The sequence below is a fragment of the Gadus chalcogrammus genome, chromosome 16 (assembly GCF_026213295.1).
Source record: "Gadus chalcogrammus isolate NIFS_2021 chromosome 16, NIFS_Gcha_1.0, whole genome shotgun sequence".
Lineage (NCBI taxonomy): Eukaryota > Metazoa > Chordata > Actinopteri > Gadiformes > Gadidae > Gadus > Gadus chalcogrammus.
This window is the reverse complement of record NC_079427.1, coordinates 30,587,184-30,612,379: the sequence shown is the minus strand read 5'-3', so window position 1 is coordinate 30,612,379 and position 25,196 is coordinate 30,587,184. Positions and strand designations below refer to the sequence as shown.

Below are 25,196 nucleotides of genomic sequence, written 5' to 3'. Positions count from 1 at the left end.
CACAAACAACATATGTGTAATCCAGGGCATAAAAAGACCGGGACCAGAAAATAATTATTTTCTCTCCATTGACACCCATTCATATTTTTCGATCTCATAGGTCCCATGAGCCCTACCGGAAGGGGCGTGACTTCGCCACTCTATAGTAACGCGCTTTCCTGCGTTACCCAAGGCGTGTTTGCCTGTGTGTAAAGTTATGATCTGTTTAAGTCTGCGCGTTTATATGCAGAGTCGGGTAAATAGCCGGTGGCTCTGCTACCACTTGTTGAAAGGGCAACATCGCCACTTCGTGTAGCGGTCGGAGTAAGCCATGCTCCGGCAATAGAGTACTTACGTGTGACGTCACGTTTCCACAGCAACCGATTTTCGGTTCTGCACAAACCAAATTAACAAGGGGAAATCCTATGCCACCTAAACCTTTTATAGGTTTGTGTGGCATAGGATTCTTGACTCGGCACGTTAGCCAATCATAGTGATCGATTTAACTTAAATCGATCACTATGGGCTTTTGGGATGGCGGGAATTTTCTGTTTATTTAATTAATCAATTGCATTTCTGTTTCCTTTTTATGGGCTTGAGCTCATTTGTTTTAAGGGATACCTTTATTTTTATATTTTTATTGACCATGAATCTAATAACAACTTGGTTTTGTTCTCATGTTTCCCAAAGGCTGTGTTTTGAAACTTGTTGCTGATTGACCACCACAGCCTCCTTTATCCTGTTGGTTGTGGATTTATTGTTGTTTCCTATGGTTTTATATGCCATTTTGTATACATGTATACAATAAACACAAGGTGATGATAGATCTATGATGTTTGTCAATTCATCTACACAGTAAATTAAGAAACGGGAAAAGTAAAGTAATAAGTAGTGAAGTTACTTTTTAAATGCAGTTACTAGTTAAGTAATCTCATTACAATTTACAGAAGTAACTAGTCATGAGTAACAAATTACTTTTTTTGAGTAACTACCCGAACACTGTTCAAACCGTACTTGGAGCGGCGTTTCTGGACAAGACCGGTTCGAAAATGATTAACCAGCTGATCATCTGTAAATATCAGCTGATCGCGCGCATGTAATCTAAACGGAGAGGCGTGGCGGAGTTGCGTAACCACGACAACAACTGTTTATCAAAATAATTTCAGTGTGGAACGTGGATGCAAAACATTCCGAAAACGATAGAGTGGATGGAGATCGTTTTCATGGCGGATGTGCGTTTTTACATTTACCCGGGTTAGTATGGACGGGGCTTTTTTAGTTTCAAAGCAAATGATGCACCGGGTGAAAGGGCACTATAGAAGCGCGATTAATCGGCGTTATTTTTCTGTGATTAATTAATCTAAATTACGGCGTTAATTTAGACAGCCCTTATATAGGCCTATATATTAAATACTGCAGCTCAGGATAGGCCCCTGATTGTCGTAGGCTTCAGCCTGACTCTGGTCATTACGGTAATCCTGAGTGTAGTCTTGTCATTACGGTAATCCTGACAGCCTCTGAGCAGCGGTCAGCTGATCCACAGTAGAGCGAACATGGCGGCGGAGATCCACTCGAGGCCCCAGACCTCCCGCCCGGTGCTGCTCAACAAGATCGAGGGGCACTCAGACGGGGTCAACGCGGCCGTTCTGATCCCCAAGGAGGATGGGGTGATCACGGTCAGTGAGGACCGGTGAGTACCTCGCGGGTTATCGAGGGTCGGTAGCACAAGGACCGAAACGTTAGCCCGGGTCGGTAGCACGACGACCGGAGAATTATCCCGGTTCGGTAGCAGGATCGGAGCGTTAGCCCGGGTCGGACCCGTCTATTTGCTGAGCATCAGCACAGCGGTAGCCATGGATCACAATGCTTTCTCAGAGAAGAGTATCTGTAGACTCATATATATATATATACAAGGGCGTAACCATGGTTTAGACATTGGGGGGGTCCAATTTTTTATTATTATTTGTTAAGTGCATTGCCTACAATTCTATATATGAAAATGTGGACATTTAGAACATAGTTTCGAGGACTACATTGACCATTTGAATTCACATCTAAAGGAATAGTGTAATAATGTAATGTCTGCCCCGCCCCCCCCCCCCCACACACACACACACACTTTGTTTTGGTTAGCTGCTTACTGACCTTAAACACACCTACCAATTACAATTATGCTCTTCCAGTAGTACTGTAGCAAAAAGGATAGCTTCCAATGGAAAAATACCACATACCCATGACCACATGTCATTATGTTATCAGAAGAACAGTGGCTGACCTTCGTGATCATTTTGGTCTATATATTCTGCTTGTATTAGAAGTAGGCTACTTTTATGTATTGCTGACATGTAGGCCCAGGTTATAAACAATGTTGTAAGGCTGTCTAGTCTCATATTCAAAATTCTCACCTTATCACCTGCATGTCCAGAGCATGTCCCTGTCTGGCCACTGCTTTCAGCATGCCTGTCAAGTTACTTACTGTCTGAAAAAAACTGCGTATGCTTGGCTGTTGGTCCAGTTTCTTCTGCTTTTTAGGTAACCTCAAATCCTCCATTACTCAACTTTACTTTCTTGGCTCTCACTGAAAAAAGAGTGTGGGGTAACCATGACAACGCAGAAAGTCGCGAGGTGGTTTCAAACTAAATCGCACAAGTGTACAATTAGGAGGGGGGATTCACACACTCAACAAACGGAAATAAATTGAAAATAAATAAGACATAACCAGTGATGTTGATAGGTTTTCAATGTAGTGAGTCCCCGGGACCCACAGGTGGCGAGTTGGGTGGGTCCCTGAGAAATTCAATGGGTCCTGACTCCCCAGTTTAAAAAATGTGTTTCTTTTTTATTATTATTCTATTTCTTAAATTAAATTAATAGTGTTAAACTCCTTGATGGTGGTATGATATATGGTTAGAGCTGGAGTACTCAACCGTTCATGGATAGTGAGTTTAGTGCGTCCTTTCAGATTTTAATGCGTCAGGGACTCAGGACGCGTACCTAGCAATATCACTGCATAACAAGAGACCGATCCATTGACAGGGTTCATAAAAAGAGAACATATATTTTACATTTTATCCTGCTGTATATTGGGGGGGACAGGTTAGTATTTTCTCAACATTGGGGGGGACACGACCCCCCCAAAGAATGCGTGGTTACGCCCTTGTGTGTATATATATATATATATATATATATATATATATATATATATATATATATATGTGTGTGTGTGTGTGTGTGTGTGTGTGTGTGTGTGTGTGTGTGTGTGTGTGTGTGTGTGTGTGTGTGTGTGTGTGTGTGTGTGTGTGTGTGTGTGTGTGTGTGTGTGTGTGTGTATACAGTGGTAAGAATAAGTTTATGCACCCATGCTAAAGTTTACTAAAAAGAGGAATAAAAAGCCATTGATCTTAATGTCTTCATTAAACAAATGAGGAAAAACCCAACCTTTTAAACAACCAATTTTCTTTGTAAATGAAAAATGTATCGTAAATAAATGTTCATCATTAAAATACAGGGTGCATAAGTATAGGATCCCCTATGTTAAATTATCATAGAGGCCGGCACATTTTTTTTAAAGGCCATTTATGTATGGATCCAGGATACATGCATCCTGATAAAGTCGACTAGGCCTTTGGAATTAGCCCCACATCATCACATAACCTTCACCATACCCAGAGATTGGCATGTTTCTTTTCAGTTAGCCTAATGATTTCTCAATGCAAATCAGACCAGCTAATAGGCTAACTGAAATAAAACCATACCAATCTCTTGGTATTGTGAAGGGTATGTGATGATGTGGGGCTATTGTAATTCCAAAGGCCTAGGTGACTTTATCAGGATGCATAGTATCCTGGATGAGAGAGAGAGAGAGAGAGAGAGAGAGAGAGAGAGAGAGAGAGAGAGAGAGAGAGAGAGAGAGAGAGAGAGAGAGAGAGAGAGAGAGAGAGAGAGAGAGAGAGAGAGAGAGAGAGAGAGAGAGAGAGAGAGAGAGAGAGAGAGAGAGAGAGAGAGAGAGAGAGAATATGTGTGTATTACTGTGTGTCCTCCCAACACTGTATACATATATATATATATATAACTTTTGTAATGCGTCCTTTTGTAACGCCGTTCCTCCCAACACTGTATATATGCACACAGTGTTGGGAGGAACGCGTTACAAAAGTAATGCATTACTGTAATGCATTACTTTTTGCTTTAACGCGGAAATGTAAGGCGTTACAAAAAAAAATACTAATATTTAACTCGGCGAGATTCGCAGGGGAGAAAATAATCTGCTCAAATGTTCCTTCCTTACTGCTAGAAGAGAAGATCACGGCAGCAGCAGGGGAGTTGGTTGTAGTCTTTTTGCTCGGTTCTCCGTATCAATAGTAGGCTATAACGGAGCGACCAGCCCGCCTTTCCGTTTCCGGTCAAGGAGCAATGGGTCTTCCCACCGAAATCAATGGATTTACAAAATGCCAAATAAAACACAACAGAAACTGTATTACGCTACGATAATTGATTTGGAACATCAACTAACACCACAAACCACTCGGTGAGTTGGACATTTCTGAAAACGAAATGTGCAACTGATTACTTTAAAATAACAGTAACAAGTAATTAATAATGCATTACTCTTTTGAAGTAACTTGTGTGTGTGTGTGTGTGTGTGCCTGTGCGTGCGTGCGTGCGTGCGTGCGTGCGTGCGTGCGTGCGTGCGTGCGTGCGTGCGTGCGTGCGTGCGCGCGTGCAAATGTCCGAAATCATTGCTAATATTCAGCATTGGATCAGATCAACTCAGCCCAGTGCTGTCATTGTATCTGGCCATCCCGTCTGCAGACCCCTTTAACGCAAAGACCAAGGGCACACTATGTTAAAGTCTGCCAATCCAGTACGTATGAGGACCCTGCTTCGCCATCATAAGGCGCAGGGCTTCCCCATCAGTCGGGAACCTCGGTGTCCGGCACCTTATGATGGGGAAGCAGCTTTCAATCATGTGCAGATCAATGACTTGTTCTCACTTGGTGTGGTTCCTCTCCATTAATGCAATTCCCATTTATATTAGTGTAAGTTAGACGGTCCTATTGGTAGCGGGCTGGCGTTAGTTAGACCAATGAGTGGATAACCTCTGCGCTAAATCAACGACGTGAAACAGGAGTCCCTAGACAGAGTCCATTCATCAGGCCGGCCGGTGGTGCCAACATGGTGTGTCAAAGCTTTATCAAACTACCACAAAGTCCAATAGAATAACCGCAACTTAATTGTTTCACTATGTGATTTGCATATTTGTGTATGTAGCTACATCCTTTATGGTATAGCAATATCTGATGTATGCAATCTATATTCTGTGTTGATCAAAGTGGTTAACTTGGTTTTCTTTGTTATGTATCTTTTTTCTATTATGCAACCAGCCCGTTAATTCAGAATGGAGGTTAATTAGGGGAAGTGCTATTTTGACACTATTTGATCACTAATGAATGTTATCTTCGGCCAACTTACATCCTGATGATTACTCCTCCAAAGTGAACGTATAGTAGCTCACATTATCAGTAATACTTGGATAGATTTAATAGATGCAAATGGTTTGCGTTGTTGCAGAACCATCCGAGTATGGCTGAAGCGGGACAGCGGGCAGTTCTGGCCCAGCATCTACCACACCGTGTCCTGTAAGTACGGTCCGAGTTGATATATGACAGCATTATAAACATCAATAAGCTGTTAATACATCAACATTCATGAACAACGTTATCTCTAGAATCTATAGAACATTAACAGGTGATGACTGTCAATCAATCACCCAGGCCGTGTTATTAAGACAGACAGACTGCCCCAAAAGTGTAACTGAAGAATCCTCCTCTTTTCTTCACCCAACCAAACCCCATGTCAGTCGAAACAGCACTTCTGTTTCTATCAAAGTTAAGCAAATCTGCCTGCATGCATTATTTATGTCGGAAATATGCAGCTTAACTGACTCAGGCATATATTGTGGAATACTTTTAGGGCTAAATGTATGCAGGGGAACAGGGTTGTGTATAAAACGTTGTTTGCTTTTGTGACTTTGATAGCTCCATGCTCTTGCATGTCGTACCACCATGACAGTCGGCGCATCTTCATTGGCCAAGACAACGGAGCCATTGTGGTGAGTGCCCATTACAGGCTCTCATAAATAGCCTTGTTTGGAAAAGTAAAGCCAGTCTAAATGGTTATTTTAGTTTTAAAGAGGCCCATTGTTACTTTTTGGCTGCCTATAAATGTCAGCGTGTCAGAGCAGAGCAGAGCAGGCTTAACTGAGACTCTGTCCTCTTCCTTAGGAGTTTCTCATATCTGAGGACTTCAACAAGATGAACCACGTGAAGACGTATCCAGGTGAGGCCTCCTCCATGAGTATGTGTGTGGTTCACTGAGAGACGTGCGGATAGATACAGAAGATGTTGCCCTCTTTGGTTATGTAGTCAAGAGGAAAAGCCCTTTCTAGTCTGGTAAAAAATGATCTGGTGTGGTTTCCCAGCATGCACTGGGCAAATGGCCCATCAGTTCTCTCTGTTAGGCAACTCTCTCAGGAATCACACACACTCCCTTCCCCGTGCACACAGGGTACTATTTATATAATAGGAGAGGAATATATTTATATTCACCCAGCCTTTTCTGGTTGCCAGATATTCCAATTGTAATACTTAAAGGGGGGAATATATTTGTCTCGACTAGTTTTATTGGGAAAAGTACTTCTCCTTGTCAATTTAGAATTCTAGAACTTGGAAATGGTGAGACATCTCCAGAAATAGTATCCCGCACATCTTCTGTGGTCTATGTAATGCGAGTGCTACTCTTAAGATATGTTTTCCTATTTGCTGTGAAACAGTAGCAGAGACATAGAGGAAGTGAAAATAAAAATAGAGATAAAACAAAAACATAGCTAGAAACAAAGTGTTTGTGAAGTGAGGTCAGTTACTTTCATGCAGAAGCGGATCTCAGCTCCTAGCAGGGAGAAGGGGGTTGCTTCGTGGATGGAGGTATCCTCCTGAATGTTTTTACCTCTAAGGGAACGGCTTGTTCGTCAACTCTAGTTAACATCAGAATCAGAATTATTTTAATGCATCTTATTGTACAAGTTTGCAAAAGTACAATTCTTAAGGTGCGTTCACACCAAACGCGAAGGGCAGCATGATCCCATACAAAGTGAACGTAGATACGCGAATCGGGCAAATTATTCGCTAGAGAATATCGGTGACAAGTTTTGATTTGTTGCGCCACACTTTCGCCCTGCACAGGCGAGCGCGTTCACGAGGATCGTAGCGCGACAAATTCGCTCGAGTTTAAATATTTCAACTTTGCGGCGACATTCCAGCGATGACAGCCAATCAGCGTTCAACAACGTGGCCACTGAGTGACATGTGTAAGGTAACAGCAAATCAGCGTTCAACCGGCCAACCATTCCCTGCAGTGCAGTCCAGGGTGAACTGCAGCAAATCCGCCTGACAAAACTTGCATAGCGACAGTTTACGATTTGTCGGGCGACAAAACTTGGGCGACAACGCGAACAGGCGACAAATGTGTCTTGGTGTGAACGCACCCTGCTTGGTTCCTCAACAGCCACATATCAACGACAATACAAGATCAAGAAATTAGAGAAATTTAAATGGAATTGAACTGAAGAATCTGAAAGGTCAAATGTATTGCCCTGCACTGCTGAAAAATCTGAAAGGTCAACTGTAAATGAACTGAAATGGAAAACTGACTTGCATTATCTGAAGAAGCAAAGTACATTGTTATTACAAAAGCTGGAAGCTAAACTGTAATACTGTAATACTGTCAAAGCTGGAAGATAGAAGTAGTAGTGGTACTCGCTGGTAGTGGTAGTAAATGAAGTAGATGTAGTAGTAGTTGCTGAAGTAGTAGTAGCAGCTGAAGTAATAGTGGTACTAGCTGCACAAACGATATGCCTTATGGTATTGATTGATGTTTGTAGAAAGAATTGTAATAATCCCGCCATATTTTTTTTTAAACCAGCCAAAATTGCATATGTTGTAAGAAGTAATCCAATTGAGCGAGCGTAAATCAAGGAGACCAACTGAAAACAAGCCGACATGGAACTTGTACTGTTATTTTGAAAAAAGTATAAAGGTAATCAAAATTCAGTTTTCTTCATTATTGAAGGTACAAGTGTGTTGATTTGTTAAACCTTTGAACGATAAAATATTGACAAAGTTACGAAGTATTAAGTGTCAGAATGACTTCCATTGTAAGGGTGCACTCACACTACTCCATCTGGCCGTTTTCACACCTAACCGTGCTCAACTGGTCCCATTGTTCTCTGGCCTGCACTCACACTAGGCCATCTGGCCGTGGCCGTTGGCCATCGCAACTGTGGCCTGGCCACGGTAGGCTCTTGTACATACGTCATCACTTCGTAACACGTCATCACCAAGGGTCCGCTGCATGGACCATAATAAAGTCTGCCGCCAGTCAGAGTTTCAACAACAATGGACAACAACACAGAGAACACAGTTCGCACTTCGCTGAGTCTGTTGCTTATTTGGAGCCGAAATGCCCAAATGGCTAACAGACACTCGACTTCTCTATGGGACCAACATGAACCAACAGTTGAACCGCTTGAAGCCATGTTTACAGTTTAATGGGAAAGAAGGCTCGTCGCCTATATTATGTCCATGGTCGTCGCATTGACTATACGTCATCCAGCTCTGGTTGCGTAGCCGTGCCTGTGCGTGTGTTGGCTCATTAGCATCTGTACTGTGGCGGGCCGTACCGTAGCAGCACACATCTCCCAAGTGGCCAAATTGGCCTGGCAAGCCTGGCCACACTCACACTGGCAGATTTGAGCATTGTTGGGTGTGAAAACGGCCACGGCCACGGCCAGATGGCCTAGTGTGAATGCACCCTAAAAAATAGTATTTTAATATCTTCAAAAGTATAAAATATTTTAGAAATCTGAAAGTGTGCGATTCCAAGCTAATATGAACATTTAAAAATTGGAATGGAGTCTAGATGAAAAATTGAGGAAGGAGATAGGTCCCAAAGTTTGTAGAGAATAAGAAAGAAAGAAAGAAACTTAAGAACAATAGTTGAGCGCTACATGCAGCACTCACCTGAATAGTAATAATAAAATAAAATAGAGTAAGTAATTATAAGAGGAACTTAAACTGAAGTAGTAAGTAACAATAAGTAATTGGTCTCCAGAGTTAGCATTGGTCTCATTCAACAAAAGAGATGGGACTCACATCTAAGTCAGTGTTGTCTGGTGTTTGATTGTCCTGATGTGTGTTTCGGTTCAGCCCATCAGAACCGCGTGTCGGATATGGTGTTCTCACTGGAGAGTGAGTGGGTGGTGAGCACCGGCCAGGACAAGAGCGTGAGCTGGATGTGCACCGAGAGCGGCAGCATGCTGGGCAGACACTACTTCAGCTCCTGGGCCTCCTGCCTCCAGTATCCTTTTGCTTCAACTTTATATTGACTAGGGGCGGGATACGGCAACATATCGTCACCCTTCCTCGTGTGATACGAGAATCGATGCACTGGACCCAAATATCGATATATTTTTTGATTTAAATTATTATTAATATTTAGAAGAATTAATTTTGGATTTTTATGCTCTATTCCTGAAGAGTTAGACAATAAATATTGCCCCAAAATCCTTATCCTCATCTTCAAACCGCTTATCCGGGGTTGGGTCGCCGGGGCAGCAACTCTAGCATGCCCAAAATATAGATATTTAAATTAATAAAACAAGGCGCTTCAACCAGATTTCCCTGCTCCTCGAGGTGGCGCTCAACACATGAATGAAGAAACTTGAACAGAACTTTACTAACACAGAAAAGTAACTGAAAAACTCAGTTTGGACCATGAATAAAGACCGAAATCCAGCACTTTACCGTTTCACAGGTATTTTGTATTCATCGTTAGAAATATATCGTGCTGTATTGTTAACCAAACGGCTCGTCTTTGTATCGCGTTCTACCGTTGAATCATTCGTGTGAGTGTACCCACCACACTCATGTCCATGTGTATAACGCTCTTTGTTCATACACTGCAAAACAAACACTAAAATCCACTTCTTGTGTCACATTATCGGTTAAACCAGTTTGGAGAACATCTATTATTTGAGGTTAGTTTTGCATAACTGTATTTATTTCAAATAATGTTTTACCCCCCTCTAATGTGTGCGTGTGTGTTTGTGTGTGGTAGTGTGTGAGACCTTAACCCAGCCCGTCAGATACGATCAGGAGACACAGCACGCTTTTGTGGGCGACTACTCGGGTCAGATCACCCTGCTGAAGCTGGAGAGACAGACGTACTCCATCATCACTACCCTCAAGGGCCATGAAGGTGAGCCCCCACCCACGCCCACGTGCCCCCCAGCTGCAGCCATATAGGAAGGAGATGGCACCAGGAGATAAATCTGTAGACTAGGGCCCCGTCCACACGGAGCAGATTTTTTTGTGAAACCGCAAAAGTCTTGTGCGTTTCGGCCGACCGTCCAGACGGATCCAGCGGATCCGGTGACCGAAACCACACTTTTCTAAAACCATGTCCCAGGGTGGTTTCAAATATATCCGGACCTATGCGGTTTCGTTTTAGGATTCATGGGGACGCCTGAAAACACAAACGATTACGTCATTAGCCCCCCACCAGCTGTGGGACGTCAGAGTTGCGTTGAATTATTACTATTATTATTTTTAATTGTATTATTTTTGTAGCTTTAAATACAGCCCCTTGATAAATTTAATTACTAACTGTACATTAAAAAGTATTTCTGCTCAATTTAAAAGATTGAATCTCCTTGTGACTGGATGTTTGCCTAGGGGGATTATTTGTTTATCAACACAGCGGATGCGCGCGCAGAAAGATGGCAAAAAGAAAATTTGTTTGACCGGTTGCCATGGTTATCTCTGTGTGGTTAATTTGCAGTTGCAGTGTTATTTAGCGATTTTGTCAGCTTACTGTTACATTAAACTGTAATCAGAAAAGGCGGTTATATGCTATAGACCCTATAGTATCTGTTGTATAAAGGCTGGGACGAATTTCGAATTATAAATATGTACACTTTATGTTGAAAGTATAGAGTATATAGGCCGTCGCGATTACCATTGAAACGAATGGCGCAGTGTTTATTCTTCAAAACGAGAGCTGGTAAGTTGTGAAAAATTAATTAAACTGTAATCAGACAACGCGGTTATATGCTATAGACCCTAGAGTATCTGTGGTATAAAGGCTGGGACGAATTTTGAATTATAAATATGTACACTTACTTTATGTTGAAAGTATAGACCGTCGCGTTTCCCTTTTAAACAAATGGCCGGTGATTATTCTTCAAAACGAGCGCTGTCTCTTGCTCATAGCTCAGCGGACTAGAATACCTCCCGTTGCCAAGTCGTAGCTACGGTCCGTCGTACTTATGTGAAAAACTTTGTATTTGGATTGTAAAATGCATGAAAATATAAATGAATGATCTTCATTTCCTTTCTTTGGCAAGTGACCATGGTATAAGCGGGATAATGGCCTTCGAGGTGTCAAAAACACGATCGTAATTAAAGGGGACTACTTTTTGAGGGAGGTAAACTCAAACGAGTATACATTTAATAAGCATGCAATACGAATAAGAAAAAGCATAATTATTAAAGTATTTGAATTGTTTTATTATGGTGGCAAGCAAGAAGTAGAATAAATCGGATAATCAGTCTTAAAAGGGTTTGTTCAACCAAGCGCACAGCAAGATATGATTGCGGTTGTTGTCGGTCTCGTCTCTTTCTGCCAACGACATGCGAGAAGAGTGGGGAGTGTTGTAGACTGATCCCTCTATACAGAGCGCAGGCTTGATGCGCGCAGGCTTGATGCGCTCCACTTTTTTTGTGGAGACCCAGTGCCTTGAATATTTACTACAGTGTTTCTACAGCTCGATGCGGTTTCGCAATGGATCCGTCTTTACGGAGATATTCCTGAACCGCATTAAACTAAAACGGATCGTTTTCGCCCGTGTGGACGGGGCCTAGGAGTTGGCTGTTACTCCTTCCCTTGACGCCTCATGAGAATTCAGAGTGCTTGCAGCAGCAATCAGGCTTACAGCTCCAGGCTAGCCCCAATTGGCCCTAATCCACACTCACACACACACACACACACACACACACATGGACACGAGGGCCATCTTAATGGGGATTGCATTACATTTGTCGGTTTATTTTCCTAACTTTTCTTTGATTGATCGCACACACAACAGACGTTTAGCAATGTGAGGCCAGATGAAACGTGTGATGACTCAACGATTCCCCTTTTCTTCCCTTAACACTAAGCGTACGCACACGCACATGCACGCCCTGACTGCCAGCTCAGCCACTTTATTGATCTAAATAACTATTTACGTCCTGGCTATCAACACAAGCCCCTTGACATGGGAATGGCGTGTGTGTGTGTGTGTGTGTGTGTGTGTGTGTGTGTGTGCATAAAGATTTTAGTGGTATATATCTGAGCTTGTCCTGTGATCAAAACACTGGGCCAGCCATGTGACGCAGCGCTCCCTGCTGCCACTGGCTGGCGCCAAATAACTGCTCCTCCAGGCCGCTCGCCACGCTCACTCCGTCATCATCACATCGCTCAAACACTCATCATATACATAGAAAACATCTTTAAATATACGGTAGGAGCCAAGAGAGGCAATAGAGGAAGCAGAAAATGGCACCATTTAAAGAAAAAAAAAGTTACTTCACACGCCTGTGATGGGCAGGAGGGTTCCCAAGCCAATCAGAGAGAGACGCCCTGCTGGGCGCAGTCTCAAGTCTGATTTGGGCACCGTCAACTCCCGGGAATACTCTCATAGCACAGGTCATTCACCAATAGCCGAGGTGTGGCATCACATGACACTAAACAGCAGCCCTTAAATCTGACCAATCAGTCCTCCCTCCACCCCGCCCCCTCCTCCAGGCAGTATCGGGGCCCTGTGGTGGGACCCGGTGCAGAAGCTGCTCTTCTCAGGGGCCTCCGACCACAGCGTCATCATGTGGGACATCGGCGGGCGCAAGGGCCGCACCCTGCTGCTCCAGGGACACCAGTAGGTGCACACGCACACTTCTTACACACCCAAGAGCACACACAGGCAGCGCTCTGACAGGGGGCCGTGGTCAGGTTCATGAGTTAAGGTTGCTAGGTGCAGTGTGTAGTTCTGAGTCTGAGTTCTGCTTATAGAGGGAGACCCACCTACCCAAGTGTTTTCTATCTCTTTAACTCTCACTCCATCTCACTCTGTCTACCTCTTTCAGCAACACGTCTCAGTAGTGTCAGTTCCAGCAGTCCCACCATGGGCTGTGTCTCTAACAATCCCCTGATCTCCCCATACATATTTCATCAGCCGGTACTAGAGCGGGTGTCTCCCGCCCCCCTCCCTGGTGCTCACCAGGCCTGTCACTCCCAAGCTCCCTGGGGGTCCCTAGTTGGTCGAATGAAAGAAGGAGAAATACAATTAAAAGGAAACGTTTACGAAGTACAGTTTCCCAAAGGACACCGACATCCACACACCAATCCTCTAAGATCAGGCCAATATAATGATATCATTCCAATTATCTCATACAAGACAACACTTTTGCTATTGTATTATTCTATTGTTGTATTCAATATAGTCTCTATCACAGAGGCTGCATGAGGTTTCTGATGGTGATAAAGTCCCGGCTTTGAAGTTAAAGTAGGATTTAATGAGGTCCTCTCATGACAACCATATCAAAATTAATAATGGAGACTTTTATTTAAAACGTGTGTTTGTCAAATGCCACAGTCCGAAGTGTTAAATCAGCTTACTTTGTGGGACATAATCCAAAAGAGGTTATTCATTTGGTATTCCTAATACGAGTCTAATATCAAAATCATTGCAAACAGTTTTTTCTCGCTCCATCAACTAAATAAAATATTGACCTATAATCAATATTTAGGGGTTGTGTCTTTTGAAGTCATGAATATTGGTAATCTATCACACAACTCATTAGTCTCTCTCTCTCTCTCTCTCTCTCTCTCTCTCTCTCTCCCCTGGTTCTCTGTTCATTTGTTTCTGGGCTGCCCAGCGAGCGGGTGCAGGCGGTGCGCTACCTACAGCTGACCAGACAGCTGCTGACCTGCTCTGTGGACGGAGGCATCACCGTGTGGAACATGGACACGCAGCGGGAAGAGGTTAACTAGTTCATAGTCTTTATTATACTGCACCACTGTGTGATGAGAGGTTCACTAGTTCATAGTCTTTATACTGCACCAGCATGTGGGGAGAGGTTCACTGGTTCATAGTCTTTAATATTCCTCACTAGCGTGTGATGAGAGGTTCACTAGTTCATAATCTTTATACTGCACCAGCATGTGATGAGTGGTTCACTAGTTCATAATCTTTATTATTCTGCACCAGCGTGTGAGGAGAAGTTCACTGGTTCATAGTCTTAATTATACTGCACCAGCGTGTGATGGATGAGAGAATCTGAGGTTTACCGACTGAGACAGAGCTGTCTCTAGAGCTGGGGTCCTCTGACTGAGACAGAGCTGGGGTCCTCTGACTGAGACAGAGCTGTCTCTAGAGCTGGGGTCCTCTGACTGAGACAGAGCTGGAGTCCTCTGACTGAGACAGAGCTGTCTCTAGAGCTGGGGTCCTCAGACTGAGACAGAGCTGTCTCTAGAGCTGGAGTCCTCTGACTGAGACAGAGCTGTCTCTAGAGCTGGGGTCCTTTGACTGAGACAGAGCTGTCTCTAGAGCTGGAGTCCTCTGACTGAGACAGAGCTGGCTCTAGAGCTGGGGTCCTCTGACTGAGACAGAGCTGGAGTCCTCTGACTGAGACAGAGCTGTCTCTAGAGCTGGGGTCCTCTGACTGAGACAGAGCTGGGGTCCTCTGACTGAGACAGAGCTGGAGTCCTCTGACTGAGACAGAGCTGTCTCTAGAGCTGGGGTCCTCTGACTGAGACAGAGCTGTCTCTAGAGCTGGGGTCCTCTGACTGAGACAGAGCTGGAGTCCTCTGACTGAGACAGAGCTGTCTCTAGAGCTGGGGTCCTCTGACTGAGACAGAGCTGGAGTCCTCTGACTGAGACAGAGCTGTCTCTAGAGCTGGGGTCCTCTGACTGAGACAGAGCTGTCTCTAGAGCTGGGGTCCTCTGACTGAGACAGAGCTGTCTAGAGCTGGGGTCCTCTGTGTGTCTGCAGGCTCCTCAGTGGCTGGACAGCGACTCCTGTCAGAAGTGTGAGCAGCCCTTCTTCTGGAACATCAAGCAGATGTGGGACAGCAGGACCATCGGCCTCAGACAGGTACACACACACACACACACACACACACACACACACACACACACACACACACACACACACACACACACACACACACACACACACACACACACACACACACACACACACACACACACACACACACACACACACACACACACACACACACACACACACACACACCTGGCCACCTCGTGAGCAATGTACGTCACCCTGACACTTCCTGTCCCCAGCACCACTGCAGGAAGTGCGGCCAGGCCGTGTGTGCCAAGTGCAGCTCCAAGCGCTCCACCTTCCCCCTCATGGGCTTTGAGTTCCAGGTGCGGGTGTGTGACAGCTGCTTTGACACCATCAAAGAAGAAGAGTGAGTATGGTAGAAGATCTGTGTCTGTCCGTCGATAGTGTAATTAAATAAAAAATGTAATAAGATAATTATGTTAATGTTTATATCAGGTTTTTTATGTAGCAGTAGTTACGGTGTGGCCCTTATTGGATACCTAAATGTGTTATTGGATCCGTCGTACTGGGATGTACCCCTTACTGTAATCCTGCTTTCCCTCTAACTCACTTAACCTGGAAACTACTGTGTGTTTGTGTGTCTGTGTCTGTGTCTGTCTGTAGTCGGACAGCGCTGGCTACCTTCCACGAGGGGAAGCACAACATCGCCCACATGGACATAGATCCTTCCAGAGGCCTGATGGTCACCTGTGGCAGTGATCGCATCGTCAAGGTCTGCATCCCTCTCTGTCTCTTTATATATAGCTTAATTTCTCATCACAGATTGCTTACTACATTCAGTGATGTGGTGTAACACTGGAAGTAGAATAGGATCTAGCACCTTAAGCCATATCAGATAGGCTGTATCCAAACCAATGGAACATGGATCATCATTTGAAACATTGACAGTAAGGCCATGCCTATTGGGGAGCAAATGTGTCAAATGTTGATTATGATTTGTTAAAACTACAGACAATTATATATACAATTTACAAGATACACATTTATTATAGGTCTATGATGGTAGTTTACCGCTATGGTTGATCAATACATGCAACAGATAGTGATAATCATAGGTCTATGATGGTAGTTTACCACAATGGATGATCAATTCATAGAACAGATCGTGATAATTAAAGATCGGTGATGGTAGTTTAGCACTATGGATGATCAATACATTTAACTAGGGGTGTAACGGTACACGTATTTGTACCGAACCGTCACGTTACAGGCACTTCGATGCGGTTACAGAGGTGTACCGCGGCTAGTAAATGTGGCGTACATAATATGGCGAAAGTAAAGGCTTGTTTTGCGATGTGGATTTTAAAACTTGAAGTCGGAGTTCCACCCGGACCGTAATCCGACTCCGTAACTACGGAGACCCCTCAGCAGCTCTCCGTCGGGATGTCGGATACGCAATGCAATTCGCCGCTCGATCTACCTTTTATGTTGACTACAAACCATGAAAGCACTGTGTTGTAAATAAACTTCCAAAGCTTTTCAAATCTTATTTGGTGTTTCATTGGTCCTTAAGGTGCAAAGTAAACAATGTACAAAGTAATTAAGGTGCAAAGTCAAACCGGAGAAGTGATTCAGGAAATTATTTTGTTAGAGGACTGATCACAGCCCTTGCCGTCTCCGTTGCGTCGACCAATAGGTCCATGGCGTCGACGGATAGTTAAAAAATATTGGATGCGCACGTAAGCTACGGAGAGGGTCTCCGACATGCTCTCCGGCTATGGAGAGGATTTCTCCATGTCTACGTAGAGCACTTTAACATGCACACGCATTTGAAAAGTGTCACCGTTGCTGTGCCAAAAAGAACACAACACTATTTCAACAACCCCTGTCTGGGAATTCAGAAATGCAAATGCCCTAACTAAGTTTATTTGTGTTTTCATTCCTGCTTATCTACGGCCATTCTCCGTTGTTGAGAAACAAGCAGTTTTTCTTAATTTTCCCCTTGACTATTAACCATACCGTACCGTGACTTAAAAACCGAGGTACGTACCGAACCGTGACTTTTGTGTACCGTTACACCCCTACATATAACAGATAATTGTAGGTCTATGATGGTAGTTCACCACGATGGATGATACATATAACAGATAGTGATAATCATAGGTCTATGATGGTAGTTTGCCACGATGGGTGCAGTAAGAGGAGAAACATAAATAGGCTGTTACCTCTGACCTATCTCTACATGTACAGCGACCCTGTGTGTGTGTGGGTGTGGGTGTGGGTGTGTGTGTGTGTGTGCAAATATATATGTATATATTTGTTGAAATTTTCGTTACATCCCGACGGCTAGCTACAAATATATCCATAATCCGGGATCAATGACTCACCCGTCTGTCTACCTATTGACCCACTTTCCTGCGGACACTCCTGCTTTGATCCGAAACAGACGAATGTCATAGATGCCAATGACTGAGGTCTGGTCATAGTGTGGACCCCACTGAACACTGGTGGACGGCTGGTGGGATGTGGTGGCTTCAGCGGGCTGTCATGACGTGTCCTTCTCTCCTCAGATCTGGGACATGACGCAGGTGGTGGGCTGTAGCCTAGCAACAGTTTTCTCTGCACGCTGAACGCCGGCGCCACCCTTCAACAAGAACCCCTACCCCCCCTAGTCTCCGCCCACTTCTGTGCTGAGGTGGGGGGGTGGATGCAGTTCTCATGGAAACACATTGATGTTTTTCACCCGCTGTATGCCTAAACTCCCTTATCCACCACTGGGCTTACTGTGTGTGTGTGTGTGTGTGTGTGTGTGTGTGTGTGTGTGTGTGTGTGTGTGTGTGTGTGTGTGTGTGTGTGTGTGTGTGTGTGTGTGTGTGTGTGTGTGTGTGTGTGTGTGTGTGTGTGCAAATGTTCCTTTGTGCTAAGGATCAGAGCTGATACCTTGTATTGAATTTGCCATCAACAAATCATTTCGATCCCCTTTTTAAATGTTTGTGTAAAATTATTGTTATTTAAGGCATATAATTATCTCAAGCACAATGCATGTGTGGCTGTACATGTTTGCACTCCCTCTTGTCATGATTGGGTCCCTAACCTTTGGGAAGTTATATTTGTATTAGTCATGGTATGCACAGCCTATTTCTAATTGTCTCATTTCATCCAAAGTCAAATCAATGCGTCTCATTCTCAGCGTCACAAGGGCCTGCTTACTGCATTCCAGGTGTGTGTGTGTGTGTGTGTGTGTGTGTGTGTGTGTGTGTGTGTGTGTGTGTGTGTGTGTGTGTGTGTGTGTGTGTGTGTGTGTGTGTGTGTGTGTGTGTGTGTGTGTGTGTCAACTTGTTAATCTTTCAATCTGCCCATGAGTTCCTTGTCGTCGTCCCCCCACTAGTCTGCCTTACTCGACTCTCAGGAGGTCCCATGGTGGAGGTTAGGGTTTGGTTAGCTACTGGACCTTCTAAAGCAACCTGACCTTGGAGTAGCCTCTGAGATGTTTGGAGAGCTCAAAAGAGCTCTTCAGGTGACGCCCCTACAGATGGATGCTGTATAACAGTAGCGGTGGTATAGAGGAGACTCGAACGCCTTTGTTTTGAGACTGAACTTTGATTTGTTAAGGGAGAAGAGGGGTCTCCCCCTTAGGGTCCTCAACAGGTACTTAAACTAGCTGTACACCCCGTCACTAGCGGTGTGTTTAAGGCCCTCAACAGGTACTTAAACTAGCTGTACACCCCGGCACTAGCGGTGTGTTTAAGGCCCTCAACAGGTACTTAAACTAGGTGTATACCAGAGTACTAGCGGTGTGTTTTTCAGAGCTCACTTCCTCGGTTGCCTTATTTAGGAAACACATGAACATCCTTAGATCTTTAGGGATCTGCTGATGATCCATGTTCACTGAGACCCTCTGAACCCACTCATGTTTGTATTGCTTGCAGCGTATTTGTTCTTTTCATTCAACACTATTTTATGTTTCCTCTATTTATTTGGTGTCCTGGTCTCCTCTCCTAACTGCACTGCACTCAATTGCACAAATTGTGGTTTAAAAGAAAACTGATGGTGATTTGGTGTTTTTTTTCTTCATGACCGTGGAGGATGAGTTGAACTTGGCATGGTGGATGAGTTGGACTGATTGAACTGGGCATGGTGGTTGTAGCATTCTCTGTTGGTTAGGTGTGGCCAACATGGTAACAGTGTAGACTTCCTTAACTCTATCCTGAATATTGGCTGATTAAAGCAGGAACATAATGTTAACCTAATACTAATCTGTAGAAACATTCCAGTTCTTTGATCTTAATGTATATTGATATTGGTATTGGATATATTTTTACGATGGTTTCTGCTGGTGCCCAAATGTTGTTCTTTTTTCTTATGACACATAAGAAAAAAGACACACTCCTGCATGTTCCCCGGGGTTATCTGCATGGGAAATAAATGTTTGTGACAAACTACACGGTGGTCTAGTGAAAGCAAATGCCTACCAGTCTCACAACGTCCTGGGACTGCATTATACGGGGGGCCCTCACAGTCCCCAGAAGGCGCCGGATATCTCCATACCCCAAGACCCTGAGAGGCCCCAGAATTAAGAATTAAGGCTGACATCTGCTCCTGCTGGCAGGGCTGCTCCAGGCCCCTACAACCCTTCAGGGCCCCTACAGGGCTCAGAGATGGTACCTAGAGGTTACCTAGTGGGCCCCTACAGTGTATCTGTAGGGCTCTTACAGGGGGCTCCTACAGGGACCTTACAGGGTTATGAGGTTGCAACAGTACAATCAAGATTCAATCCAGCCAATGGCAGAACATCTGTTTGGAAGACATCACTTGGTGGTGTTGTACTTTCTGCTCAACCCCTCCGTCTGTGAGGGGGATATAGGACACGCGAAAGGGGAGGTGGATGCAATGTACATCTAATGAATCACATCGAAAAAGACTGGATATGAGTTAACCTTTAGTTCCGGTTTAGTGTTACAGCCGTAGCACTTCACCAGCAGCATGAGTATCAATGATCTACTTCTTAGTGAAAAGGTCCACTCTTTGTTTTTGCAACACTGCAAAATGTAGTCGCATATTTAGTTAGAACTAAAACTAATTTCTGGGATTCTCTTTCTTTAGCTCTCTCTCCCGTATCCGCTTGTATAAGACATCCTTCCAATATGTTCAGTTGTATATCTCAAATTATAGTATTTTTAAGAACGATATGATACTGACATGTAGCTCACCCCTGTCCTCCCGTGGGTCTGGGAGAGAGAAACTGAACGATGCTAAATAAAGACATTACAAACAATGATCCTCTCCACATTTCTTCACCAAGCAGACTCAGAAAAAAAGAGTTTTCACCACTGTTATTTTATCTCAATCTAGCATGTGTTTACAGAACAAGTTCAACGTTTATTAGTGGATAAGAAACATTAATATTGCACATTTCCAGTGTGATGCTGCCCTTGGGGGGGGGGGGGGGGAGAAGCAGGCACACTTGATCTTCAGTCTGAGCTCAGCCAGGCAAGGAAGCAACAGTAGCAGCAAGCACAACAGCAGCGCGCTTAAGGAGAAAAAAAGGAAATTTGACGAGACAGACAAGGACGACAGTTGGCGATGACGGGTGGGCTGAGACTAGAATGTCACGTTGAGTGTGTGGCCATGGATGGACCTGTGATACAAATGTGCACCGTGTGTGTGGGTGAGAGTGTGACTTTGGTCACATCAGATTCCCATCTGATTGACAACTTTCTTGAAGTCACTGAGTGTGATAGTAGAGCGAGACTTATTGTGCACCTGTGTGCGATAAACTTGCCCTCTCATTATAGTTTATGTTCAGAAAGACCAAGACTAAGTGCAGCATCACTGATAAAACATGCTTCAAAGGTATCCAGGTAGTAATTAATTAATAATCAATAAATGTCAAGACCTTCACAAACAGTTCAAACATGTTAAATACAAAATAATTTTGCATGTTGCGAACTTTTAAATTGTGGATGTTAATTAAAAGGGAAGGCTTTGTTTTTTTCCAAATTCCTGACAAAGTGTTCCTTGTGATAATAGCTCAGCTGCAAAATGAATCGGAAGAAAATCGGATTAATGTTGATGTCTTTGTACTTGGCCGGAGTACATCCCTGGGTTAGGAAACCTTAGATGTTGTTAGTGCTCACTTTAACACGCCTTAGAGCGTGGAGGTGAAAAGAGGTGCAGCTCATTAAGTTACTGATGCTTCTGTTGCCAATGCACAGATTAAGGTCCTGAAGTGCACCTGTGTGGGCCCCTGAACCCCCTAACACGGTGACTGTATCCAGGAGGGTCTGCGGGGGCTTCAGTGGGGCTGGTGACTCTTGGCCAAGTCCTCCAGTGAAGACATGAACTTCTGCTCCTCCAGGGAAGAGCTGCGGGTCCAGGCCAGAGGCAGGTGGGCGGACACCATCTTACGGTCTGAGGGTACACAAAAAGGTCACACTTTAAACACATCCATGGACTGCCTCCCACATTGTGGTGATGTTTAGGATTAAGCTTTGAATTAAGGCAATAATGTTTTCAATCGCGACTGTAAAACATCCCGGGTCTATCGGCCAGTGAGGACAATGGGCGGCTTAAATGTTTCCGTCCGCTTGACCGAACGGAGCCATAAGATTGCTTTCCCCACCATGAATGTCCACAATGTATGCTGGGAAGCATTGAGCCATGAAGCGGCCCTCTTGTTTGCTCCGTCTCCGCTGAGCTAGGCCCTGATCCGCTAAGTCAGTGGAACCATTGTGCTGTGGGAGTTTGTAGGAGGACACTGTAATCTGCGGCACTATCTGGCACCGAAGCTGTCCACTGCAGCTGCTGGGGACAAAGGCCATCAACAAACACACACACACACACACACACACACACACACACACCACACACACACACCACACACACACACACACACACACACACACACACACACCACACACACACACACACACACACACACACACACACACACACACACACACACACACACACACACAGACAATGGCCAACAACCAGCCCCTTCTCAAGGCCAATCACCCCCAAATACACACCAAAGCCCACAAACACACAATGGCCAACTATCCCCCATTCCAAGCATCTCCGTATTCCTCTATTCTGTATCTCTGTTTCCAGGGCGGGGATGAATTCCTCATGCTTGATGAGTTCATCCAGGCTAACCTGGGACGACGTTTGATTTGAATGGATTTATCATGCTTTCTTGTATTGCTCTGGCTTCGTTCATTGATGCTTTGGTTCCAAGTCTTCTGTTGATACCAACTGCAAGTAGGCACTGAACAGAGAGCTGATGCACTGGACGCTGTGTGGTTAAGAAAACCCCACTGTCACTTGAAGTCAGTTATCATGGGTGTATATCAGGAGTGTGATTGGTGTATAGCATGAGTCTGATTGGTGACACCATGATTCTAATTGGATGATCCTAATAGGTGTAACACCATGATGCTATGGGTGTGTCACATCTGGTCTGTAGGATTGGTATTTGTGATTGGTCGGAAAGGCCCCATGCAGCCTACCTTGGTAGAAGTGTCCGCTGGGCATGGTTGCGGCGGCATCGGAGACGGCCAGCCACACAGCGGTGTCAGCCCCCTGCTCTGGGGTCCGCAGAGGCTGCTCCTCATGGAGCTGTGGAACCGGGTCTGGCAATGGGCGTAGGCCACGCGCTGGAGTGAGAGGGGGTTGGGAGCGGTCTATTGTATAACCGTGGTGGTTGGGTGGTTGGGTGTGTGTGTGTGTGTCTGTGGGGGAGAGTGTTTGTGGGAGAGTGTGTGTGGGAGATTGTGTGTGTAGGTGTTTTTGTGTGGGGGGGGGGGGGTACCTGGGGTGTCCACCCAGCCGGGGTGCATGACGGAGAAGTGGATGTTAAGGTGGTTCTTGGCCAGCTGCTCTGTTATGACCACCTGCTGTCTCTGTAACATACACACGCACACACACACGCACTCACGTCAAATCTTTATATTACAGAGATATTTTCCATGGGTCTCATTTTGATGAAAGTACATTCTTGTACGTTCTAGTATGAGCTAGTGACCTTGTTTTCATTCTTGGAGACCGGTTGCCTGGAGACCCATTTGTGTGTTTTAGGCTTGTGTCTATTTTTGTGTCAGTACACAGTATGTGTTTCTATGGCAAAGGGATTTAGCTCCTACTTGAACAGGTACAAATGTCATTGTTATATATATACTGACTTGCTGAGAGATTTGTACATTAATTCTTCACCAAAGAACTATTCATCATGCCTCTCTCTTTAGGTTTGTGCGCTGCCTTGTCAGGCTGTCTTTAAAACAGTGATCTACTCACCTTGTCAGAACCATAGACTGTATACCACATGGCCCCTCACACAATGTTCAGCAAACAACCCATTTGGAGGTGTCTTCGCACTAGTCTATAACTAAAGCCAAATAATTAATTAACAGTATTAATATTGGATCCCTAATAAGGTTTTAAAGAATCAAACAGTCAAACAGAACCTCCCTAAACAGCGAGATGAACACGCCCCAAGGCCCTCGCCCAACAAATGATCTGCTTTGTGTTACGAGACAGAGATCCCCATTGGTCCAGTGGCCTCAGAAGGCTGGCAGGTCACCTAGCGCCGGGCCAGGCCTCAAAGCCCAGGACTAGGGTTGTGGTCAGTCTTAGTTGGTGTCTGATCGTTGCCTGGCTCACAAACAGGCGGTCATGGCTGCTGCTTGGTCTGATCAAAATCCCCCCCCATGTAAGGATAGAAAACCATTCAAAATAAGAGACAGCAGAGGCCTAGCAAGGTGATGATTAGGAAATGTTTTAAATGTTCCTGCCGCAAGGAACAAGGCATTATCGCCTTTCCTTTCGTAATCCTTTCGACCAATCAGATGGTCAAGTCTATCCTTTGCTGAAGGAGATAAGAAAGGGAGCATTAAAGCACCTTTCCTTAGCATTTAGAGATCAAACAGCTCTTACCATGGCTGCAAGAGATACTTTCGGCTCATTGCATGGAAGTAAGTAACTCCCTCACCTTGCTCTGTCTGAACCGTGGCTCCTCCCTCACCTTGCTCTGTCTGAACCGTGGCTCCTCCCTCACCTTGCTCTGTCTGAACCGTGGCTCCTCCCGCACCTTGCTCTGTCTGAACAGTGGCTTCTCCCTCACCTTGTTCTGGGCGTACACCATTGCTCCATCGTAGCGGCCCCGGTCGGTCTGCAGGTTCCCGGTCCTCAGCTTCTGCACCAGCATGCCCCCTGAAGAGACTGTGACCTGGGCAGCAGGTAGAATTATGACACATTAGCAATTTTGGCTTCTAAAGTGGCCACTATTACAATTGCCAAATATTGACCGCTAACAACTTCAATATATAGGGCGAGCTTAAGGTGGTATGTATGTTAAAGCGACGTCCCAAATGAGCGAATAGTGTCTATAACTTGATAGAAGATAGAAGGTGTGAAGCGTTGTGTGTATACCTGTGTATTCCGTTCTCTTCTATTACTACACATATGTCCTATAGTTTGTATATAAGCTGACCTACATGCAGTGACCACGTGTTAGGGTGCCACAAGGTGTGAGAGGACAGGGAGGGAGGGAATTATTAAGGTTACGGTGACCTTTCACCTCACCTCTTGAATGTCCCACTATGTCTCCATTAAAGGGTTTGCGTGTTCTTGTGTGCATGTACGTATGTGTGTGTGCATGTGTGTGTGTGTGTTTGTGCGTGTGTGCATGTCATTTATTGTGTGTGTATGCGTGTGTGTGTGCCATAGGTTTGAACACTCACCACCCTGGGCTCGGCACTCTTCTCCAGTAGAGCAATAAGACTCTTAGTCAGAATGTACACACCTAAACACAGACAGAAGACACTTTATTTCATCAATCATCCGTTACCCGAGTGTGTGTGTTTCTGTGTGTGTGCATGCATGTGTTTGTGTGTGCATGTGTGTGTGTGTACTGCTAACCCAGGACATTGCTGGCAAAGCTTTTCTCCAGCCCCTCTGCGTTCTCCTCCCTCTGGCTCATTATGCAGCCTGCATTGTTGATCTGGACACACACACACACACACACACACACAC

General features: G+C 44.8%; 2 protein-coding genes across 2 annotated transcripts in view; one reads left to right on the top strand and one right to left on the bottom strand.

The window, feature by feature from the left end:
• Window positions 1-1,497: 1,497 nt before the first annotated feature.
• On the top strand, window positions 1,498-20,489 carry wdfy1 (WD repeat and FYVE domain containing 1). Its single transcript, XM_056610729.1, has 12 exons — window positions 1,498-1,669; window positions 5,551-5,618; window positions 6,018-6,091; window positions 6,264-6,318; window positions 9,243-9,393; window positions 10,181-10,293; window positions 12,883-13,009; window positions 14,010-14,115; window positions 15,126-15,227; window positions 15,440-15,570; window positions 15,828-15,936; window positions 17,735-20,489. Exons 1-12 carry the CDS (start codon window positions 1,533-1,535, stop codon window positions 17,792-17,794), a joined length of 1,233 nt encoding a protein of 410 aa, XP_056466704.1. The 5' UTR covers window positions 1,498-1,532; the 3' UTR covers window positions 17,795-20,489.
• Window positions 20,481-25,196, bottom strand: part of dhrs12la (dehydrogenase/reductase 12-like a) — an 8,050-nt gene continuing 3,334 nt past the window's right edge. Inside the window, exons 5-10 of the mRNA XM_056610730.1 lie at window positions 25,083-25,164; window positions 24,905-24,966; window positions 24,286-24,390; window positions 22,978-23,068; window positions 22,676-22,822; window positions 20,481-21,575 (exon numbers count right to left, since the gene is read on the bottom strand). Coding sequence (XP_056466705.1) covers window positions 21,460-21,575; window positions 22,676-22,822; window positions 22,978-23,068; window positions 24,286-24,390; window positions 24,905-24,966; window positions 25,083-25,164 — 603 coding nt within the window. The 3' untranslated portion in view covers window positions 20,481-21,459. The remainder of the gene's footprint in view (window positions 21,576-22,675; window positions 22,823-22,977; window positions 23,069-24,285; window positions 24,391-24,904; window positions 24,967-25,082; window positions 25,165-25,196) is intronic.